The 9,113-nt window shown below is 40.9% G+C and overlaps 1 protein-coding gene across 8 annotated transcripts in view; it reads right to left on the bottom strand.

The window, feature by feature from the left end:
• Positions 1-9,113, bottom strand: part of LOC146634319 (protein NLRC3-like) — a 580,191-nt gene that overhangs the window by 35,247 nt on the left and 535,831 nt on the right. For 2 of the 8 annotated variants that reach the window (XM_085376562.1, XM_085376569.1), the window contains exons 9-10: positions 6,983-7,156; positions 2,190-2,363 (exon numbers count right to left, since the gene is read on the bottom strand). The exons of 2 other annotated variants lie outside the window; for them this stretch is intronic. In XM_085376562.1, the coding sequence (XP_085232688.1) occupies positions 2,190-2,363; positions 6,983-7,156 (348 nt within the window). Of the gene's footprint in view, positions 1-2,170; positions 2,364-6,982; positions 7,157-9,113 lie in introns of those variants that run through there. 4 more of the 8 variants (XM_085376659.1, XM_085376653.1, XM_085376620.1 and 1 more) reach the window with 3 other exon arrangements.

The following is a 9,113-nucleotide window of genomic DNA, read 5'->3' as shown; positions in this document are numbered from 1 at the left end:
CACCATAAATCAGTAAGAGAGGGTACAACCTCTCTCATGGCCCCAAATGGTGTGTGCATGCCAGAGCACTCTGGAAGGCACACAGAGTCTTTACAGACTACTCAGGATCAAACCTCTATCATTATGCAATCGATTATACAACTCTAAGCATATATGAGTAAATATTTCTAAGCATAAATGACAATCAACAATATAAACCTTACAGCTGGTTTTAATAACAGAGTTCATTTGTTTCTCAAACGAGAAAGAGCTATCGAGAAACACTCCTAAATCTTTAGTTCTGAACTTTTCCAGTGGGCCAAGGTCAACATTATTAGATAATGCTAATTCTTTTCCCTTACATTATAACAATGTGAGGAGTTAATGCTAAGTATACTGCCATTAGCGGCTAATTCTAATTAGGGGTGAATAATTATTAGTAGCTAATGCTAATATCGTTTTTTCTTCCCTTTTAACAATGTGAACAGCTAGTGCTAGGTAGGCTGATGCTAGCAGCTAATGCTAATTTGACGTGAATTAGCATTATATTAGTGAGGAGTTAATGCTAAGTAGGCTGCCATTAGTGGCTAATGCTAATTTTAGATGAAAAAGCATTAGCAGCTAATGCTCATATTGTTTTCCTTTGCTTTGTAAGAATGACAGCAGCTAATGATACGAAGTCTACCATTATTAACTATTGTTAATTTGATGTAAATTAGCATTATCCGATAATGGTAACCCTTTTCCCCTGCATTATAACGATGTCAGGAGTTAATGCTAACTAGGCTGCCATTAGGGGCTAACTCTAATTAGGTGAATAATTATTAGCAGCTAATGCTCATATATTTTTCCCTTCCCTTTTAACAATGTGAGCAGCTAATGCTAATTTGATGTGAATTAGCATTATATTAGTGAGCAGTTACTGCTAAGTAGGCTGCCATTATTAACTAATGCTACTTTGACGTGAATTAGCATTATGTGCTAATACTAATACTGTTTTCCCTTACTTTTTAACAATGTGAGCGGCTAATTCTAAGTACGCTCTTGTAAATAGCTAATTCTAATTCAGTGTGAATTAGCATTATTCAATAATGCTAAGACTGTTTTCTCTTACTTATTAAAAATGATAGTAGCTAATACTAATACTCTTTTCCGTTGGGTAACAACGATGTGAGGAGTTAATGCTAAGTAGGCTGCTTTTAGAGGCTTATTCTAATTAGGGCTGAATAATTATTAGTAGCTAATGCTAATACCGTTTTCTCTTTCCTTATAACAATATGAGCAGCTAATTCTAATTTGATGTGAATTAGCATTATATTAGTGAGGAGTTAATGCTAAGTAGGCTGCTTTTAGAGGCTTATTCTAATTAGGGCTGAATAATTATTAGTAGCTAATGCTAATACCGTTTTCTCTTTCCTTATAACAATATGAGCAGCTAATGCTAATTTGATGTGAATTAGCATTATATTAGTGAGGAGTTAATGCTAAGTAGGCTACCATTAGCAGCTAAAGCTAATTTGAGGTAAATAAGCATTAGTAGCTTATGGTAATACCCTTTTCTCTTGTGTTATAATGATGTGAGACGTTAATGCTAAATAGGCTTCCATGAGTGACTCCTTTCCCTTGCATTATAAAGATGTGAAGAGTTTATGCTAAGTAAGCTGCCATTAGCAGCTAATGCTAATACTGTTTTCCCTTTCTTTATACAACTTGAGCAGCTATTGCTAAGTAGGCCACTTTTCTCTGCTAAGGATTTGTGTGACCATGATGGAAACTCTGATAAGCTAATGCTGCTAAGCTAATGCTGTTTATGGGCCCTGTTAGAATCAATATTTCATTCTCATTCTGTTGTTTGAGAACAATAACAGAAAAATGTGCACTTGAGAACAAATTTATTGTGAATTCAGCTGTGAATGTAGAGCTTGTCATTATTTTAGCTTCCATTTCCAAATGTTAGCTGACACTTTATTAGGTACACTGGTATCTATATCAGGTACACCTGTGACCTAAATGTTCCTGCAAACAGACTCCTTGGAGACCCCTACATAAATATCCATGAACTATCCAGCTAGACTAGTGTGTCTCTCCCTGAAAATATTCCTGCATGTGTGATTGTTCATGTGTCATCTGCAGGAAACAAACAGGAAGTGAAGGAAAGACACAGGAAATCTTTCCAGCTCTTCCTCCTCTATCAGATTTTCTCTCCATACCTGAGAGTGTCCAGTCTCCAGCCTGGATCCTTCAGTCCAGCCGAAAGCAGCTTAATTCCTGAGTCACCTGGATGATTGTAGCTCAGGTCCAGCTCTCTCAGATGGGAGGGGTTGGAGCTCAGAGCTGAGGCCAGAGAAGTACAGCCTTCCTCTGTGATCAGACAGCCTGACAGACTGCAGACACACAAAACAACAATCTATCTGTCAACAGTTGTTTTCTCTTTGTCACAATAACATCTATCCATCCATTGTAACTTTATTTATAAGTGACAATACCCAACAGACAACAACAGTCATCTGAAGCTGTTTAACAGTGTAAGGCAGGGGTGCCCAATCCCGGTCCTCGAGAGCTACTATCCTGCAGCTTTTAGATGCATCCCTACTCCAACACAGCTGAATCAAATGGTTTGATCTCTTCAGCATGCCATCCTGTTTGGCAAAGGCCTGATAACAAGCCATTCATTTGATTCAGGTGTGTGGGAACAAGGATGCATCTAAAAGCTGCAGGACGGTAGCTCTCGAGGACCGGGATTGGGCACCCCTGGTGTAAGGTAACCGCCACCAGTGTGAGCAGCACTTGGTGATGGTGGGAAGAAGAACTCCCTTTGACACAAAGATCCTCCCAGTGAAAACAGGCTCCAGGAGGAGCATCTACCATGACTGGTTGCAGGGTGAGGGGAAAGGGAAGAGATGAGCTCAGAGAGACAAGAACAAAACAGAGAGACAAAAGTTAAGGACATGCAGTAGTGACATATAAAAGCATCAGGAGTGAAAAGAGGGGAGAAGAGAGCAGAGCATCATGGGAAGTCCACCAACAGCCTGAGCCTATAGCAGCATAACTAAGGGATGGTTCAGGGTCACCTGATCCAGCTCGAACTATAAGCTTTATCAAAAAGGAAAGTTTGAAGCTGATCTTCAAAGTAGAGAGGGTGTCTGTCTCCTGAACTCAAACTGGGAGCTGCTTCCACACCCAGTCCAACATAGCCAGGCTTTCTTTGCTGCTTTGACAAAACCTCAAATCCCAGTCAGAGATGATGAGCATCATCACAGTGATGATCATTTCTCTGTAACCCAGGCTTTCTGCTTCAGGATCTGTGCACGCTCACAGAACAAGGAGACCTTTAAACATCATTTCACTAACTGGATGGACTGAGCTCAGCCTACAGATGAACTGGTGCCAGAGATCATAAAGAACATCAAACAGTCAAATTCAACACTTTAATGGAAATATGAGATTAATGCTGCAGACAATCATGAACCTGCTGAATTCATGAACATCAAGAATGCAGCGAGTGGTAAAATAAAGATTTGACCTCAGTGTGCTCAGTGTTCCTGTCTATTCCTAACATATTCCTAACATGATAGCTGCACTTTAGAGCTCTAAAACTGGAACTGACACATGTTTAAACTCTACATGTTACTCAGTACATTCAGTTCTGACACTCGCCCACAGTCCAACAAAGGAAACATGGAGATCACATCAGTTTGTCACCAAAGTCTAATTATTAGGGCAACTTAACCTGTTATTATCTCGTTAACTCGTTAATTGATTAACGTCAGCAATTATTTTAATCACAGTTTTTAAAATCATGATTATTGTGAAAGTGCTCACTGGCTCTGAATATAAAAGCCATGGGTCACAGGAGGGATGTTGATCAGTGCTGGCTTGAAATGGGCGTCATTATGCGTCTCAGCCAATGGGAGCATTGAGGGTGGGCCTAACACTACTGCAGCGCTCACATGACCCGGGACAGAGAGAAAGGGGCGGGGACAGAAACATGGAGACAGGTACAGATCTTTGACATGTTCATTTTAAACTGTTCCAGGAGGCAGTGTTGATACAACTAAAGTTATCTGTTGTTGAAGAAGTCGGTCTGAGGAACGTTCTTAGGATCAACAAATGACGGCATGTATGAGCCTCAAGACGCAGCATCACAAGAAGAACACATGAGCTGTAGAAAAAGGAGAGACTACGAAAGCCACGGCGTTACAACGTGAACCAGCTGTTGGTCTCTCTGGAGACTACTGGGCGTGGCTGTGTAACCATGGTTACCTGGGAGTTACAGAAACGTGCAGAACATGTGATTCATGTTGCACAGCAGTGGGACATTTGAAATACAGTCAGCACACTCAGTACAGATAGTGCATCAAATATGATGCTGCTGCCAGACGTCTGCCTTTGAACACGTCCCTGCATCGCGCACAACACCAAGGTTGCCATGGCAATCACAGCTGACAGGGACAAAGTGCACAGCTGGAAGCCTGCAGGTATATTTAACATGATGTATTTCTCAGTGTCCTGTCGGTGTGTGAGAGACAAACAGCCTCTGTATGTGTGTGTAAATACAGCATGAATATGTAGAGGACATGTTTGTGGATATAAGTAAATGAAAGCTCTGCGTCATTTGAATCTTCTTGTTTCTGTTGCAGGTCTGTGACTGAACTTCTGGGAGGAGAAACGTTGGTTTCATGCTCTGTGATTCTGTGTTTTGTCATCTCTCTCACGTGATGCAGAGCTCAGATGATGACCCCGCCTACGTGGTCAAATTCAAGTCTACATTCAGAACAGACCTGGAGACACGCAAGCAAAATGCCAACATTGTATATGTGAAAACTGCTGCTGGAGCCAGATTCAAGGAGCTCAAGTGTTTACCCAGATCTTACTGAACTCACTGCAGGAACAGAGGGTTGTTGGAGGGAAACCTGTGGAAGCAACAACATCCGAGCCACCAGAGAAGAAGTTGGCCCTGTTGGTGCTTCATCAGAGTGTGAACAGGAGGAAGACTCAGCTGAGAACAGTGTGGTGGATACAGAGCAGAGCCCACCATCAGTACAGAGGCCTGTCCATTAGAGTGCTGCTCCAACATGCAGCACATGTACTTGGCCACAGCTGCAACATCTGTACCTGTGAAAGCTTCTTCTCTGTTGCTGCTCATATTGTGCAGAAGAAGAGAGTTTCTTTATCATCAGAAAATGTCAATGAGCTTGTGAGTCTTAGCAGCTGGCTCGGTGCAGAGGAGGAAGAACATGTCAGTCAGAGGAAGATAAATGCAGTTCATGTTGTCAACTCAACCTGGACTGTTGAAAGAGTTTTTCTTTGTCTTGTTTCTGACTGAGATTCTCCAAAGGAAATCCAGCACAAACACACACTTCACACACTCAAAGTCCTGCACAGTAAATGAGCTGATGAGCGTTTGTGCTGCTGCCTGATAACAGAACAATAGTTCTGCTGCTTCCTGTTCTGCAAACACACATTTATAAATGTTCACTTGCTGTTGATCAAAGGTATGTTGGTGGCTCTGGACGCTGAGGGAACTTTGTAAAAAACTAGATCAAATGTTAACGTCCTGGCAGAGGCAAAGAACTTTGATTTGATATTTGATTAGATTCATGTTTCAGCTCAGACTGACAGAAATATTTGAACTGCTGCTGTGTTAAAGGGAACACTGCTGTTAGAAAGCACCTGATCTGTTTCTGCACACTGAATGTTGCACTTCTCATACTGCAGTACTATTAAAATAAGTACACAATGCACTACTGATGAGCAAACCATGTGGCCAAACACTTTAAGAGACAGACTGGGATCATACCATTATGTGAAAGAGGACATGTCCCATAGACAGCAAGGGTAGTGGTAGAGACCAGTACACAGAGAAATGGGAGCTGTACTGAAATGCAAGCGTGTCAGGAAAGAGTGAAAAGGCAAAATGAGCAGCATCTGGCTGCATTTCAGTGATATTGGAGACCACAAAGCTGAGTGCAACATTTATACAGGAGATATACAGGAGACGCTGAGAGTAGAACTGATAAAATTAGGAGCTGGCTAAAGTCAGACCCATTTTTATTTCCACCCATTTTCCATTGTGGAGGACAAAAGGTTTCAAACTGGTCCAGGTCTTAAGCCTCACGTGTTCTTCCTAATAGCAGTAAATGGATAAAAATAAGGCTTTTATGAAAACACTGAATAAAACTTGCTGCCTTTAAAGAGACTAAATGTACAGTTCAGTATTGAATACTACATAAAATAAACTATATATAAAGTGTGTCTGAATGGCAGAGATGCAGAAATATGTGCATGTAGCACAGAGCCACGGCTCAGTGTCTGAATGAGTCTCACAGACCTGAATGTGCTGTTGAAGCCATTTATAATTATAACGTAATTCTTTACTCGTTTGATCTGCTCCTTACCACAAGCCACCAGACATAGAAGGTTTTGGACTTTTAACTATATTTTCTGAAGTTTTACAACTTTTCTTACTGTTAAAAACCTCGTTATGGCCATTCATGCTGTACAAAGTAATTAGACATGTGTGGTATCTACAGAAACGTCAGAATCTCAGCTAAAAGTTCACAAAACCATCTCAACAACCACCAAACAGCTGAAACAGCAGGTGAACAGATCACACAAAAAAGATGTAAACACAAATCCCCCTGATCATCTGTTTTTTAAACATGAAGCGTAGTTTTGGACGTTCATTTACTGCTGGTTCAGTGAATTTTGGTTGGACAGTGATGAAACCTGCAGCCTCAGAATCTGTGAGAAGTCTGCTTTCAGCTCGCAACAGCATTGTTGTGTTGTGTGGATCCACCTCTGCAAACTCATCACTGTTTCACCATCATGTTTCTACTTAGACAATAACAAAGGAAGCAGTTCCCAGGAACTACTTCCTGTCTTGTTAACATAAGAGTACGTTGCCCTTCAAAGCACCTCCACGTCTCCTCTTATTAGAGGACTGCCTTATTATTAATCTGCTAAGTCTGTCAGTTGATGAAAGAAAAATGCTTGATCTCACCTGAGAGATTCCAGTGTACAGCGTGGACTCTTCAGTCCTTCAGACAGAAGCTTCATGCCTGAATCCTTCAGGTTATTGTTACTCAGGTCCAGCTGTCTCAGATTAGAGGTCTGAGAGCTGAGACCTGAGGCCAGAGCTTCACAGCTTCTCTCTGACAGGTCACAGTGACTCAGTCTGAAAAATAACAGATAAACAATTACAAAAATAAAACACTTCTGTTGAAGCGTAATGAGATACTATTATATTTAGCAATATTTCATCTTGTTTTGTCAGGAAACTGAGCACTGATGCAGAGCAACATGTGGAGAGAATCAGAGGAGAAGAAGTGAAGAGAGAACAGCAGTAAAACAACACTGAATTGTTCAGTGTGCTTTTGATATCAACAGAATGTGTCAAACTTCTTTATTTTGTATTTGTTTTAGTAGAATTGATGATTATCACTTAGATAACAACCACAGGCCAGGTCTAAATTGCACTTTGGTGACAGTTACACCCAGAAATATTTCAGAAACGTGGACAATTTGTGCTCCATTGTATTCAGTATTGAACAAACTGAGTACCGATGACCACTTAATATTTTTGATATTTTATTTGAGTTGTTCCACCTGATCTGTGTTAACTAGAATAAACATTTAAAAACTAAAGCTATGATCACATATGTACTTACAGAGCTTTGTTGGAGGCTTTGACCACTGGCAGCAGCCTCAGAAGAGCCTTTTTAAAGGCTCATGTTCTCACTTAGATCATTTATTTCTACTTACATTTCATTCTGGGAAAAATGGGGATTACTTTGGAAACAGGAAGTATTTTCCCCAATAAGCAGCCCTGGATTAGTAAATCACTCCAACATGTTCTCAGGCAGAAGAAGCTGTCTTGTTATGAGGGAGAGAAGAAAAGCAGCTAAAATCAGGTGTAAAAGTAAAGCAGAGGATGAGCTGAATAAAGGACACTCGAGGCTGGCTTGGAAAGGAATGAAGTCCATGTTGGGGATGCAGAACAAGGAGCAAAGATGAATGTGATGCTGAATCAGCAGAAGACTTGGACTCATATAATTCCAGCTTTGATATCATTGATTTCAATGAAGAGCTTTGTGATTGTAGCAAAGGGCTGGTAGCTCTGAGAGTCCCACTGATGAGGTGTTTGTGAAGATTCGCAGTCATCTAAAGATCTTAGAAAAAAAGGCATCTGGACTTCTTTAAGTTTCTTGAAGACGTTTCGCCTTTCACCTCTCATCCAAGAAGCTTCTTTATTTCTAGTGTCAAATGGTGGAGAGTCCCAGATTAGCCTGTGTACAAACAGACTTCAGCCATATGAGAGTGAGTGTGAGTGAATGAGAGCACACACAGGACACTCTGATCTCTGAATGTGTGTGACGCAGTGAAAAAGAGGATTGTACTGGATATACTGTGACTGACAAACAGAGTTTAAAGAGAAAGGTGTTTGGATTAAAATGGATTATGCTAAAGTGAACGTGCTAATGAAATCTGAACTGAATGAAATGTGAAGTGAAGATAATTCAGATGTAAAAGAGAGAGAAACTGATAATAAGGTGGGGCTGGAGATCAGTGAAGGGCATGTAAACACCTGATTGGTTGAGTAGATATCAGATCGACAGTTTCACAGTTTTCCCTGTGGATTATAACTTTAAGAAGATGTGACATTCATCAAGGAATCCTGCTCTCCAGATTATTTCCATGAACACTGAGCTGGATCACATCTACAGTGCTGGAAGTGCCCGTCTCACCACCAACCTCTCTGTGCACATTCACTTTTTAACCCTTTGTGAGACACTAAAGGTGTAAATCTGAGTATTTATCTATGTTAGTGCAAACACCTCTAATAGGTTGGTTTAGTCTTTCCAAGTCATATCTTCCCTTAGATCTGCGGTCCAGGCTCCTAAAATCATCCTAGTTTTACAAGCACTACAATCTAGAGGAGAGCTGCACTAACAGGTGTGACTGATGAGATCTGACCTGCAAGGATACTCATGTTTATGTATATCAGGACAAGCAGGGAAGACCTGGACATCAACTCTGTCAGGCTGCCTGAGTCCTCTCACCCACATCAGCTCAGAACTCTGCATTATCTACTGAGTCAGACTCAGAGGATCATGGATCAGAAGTTCTACAAA

This window comes from Diplotaxodon limnothrissa, linkage group LG3, assembly GCF_057381915.1.
Source record: "Diplotaxodon limnothrissa isolate DT_005_m linkage group LG3, D_limnothrissa_male_GT1.1, whole genome shotgun sequence".
NCBI classification, from domain to species: domain Eukaryota; kingdom Metazoa; phylum Chordata; class Actinopteri; order Cichliformes; family Cichlidae; genus Diplotaxodon; species Diplotaxodon limnothrissa.
This window is presented reverse-complemented; position numbering and strand designations above follow the sequence as displayed.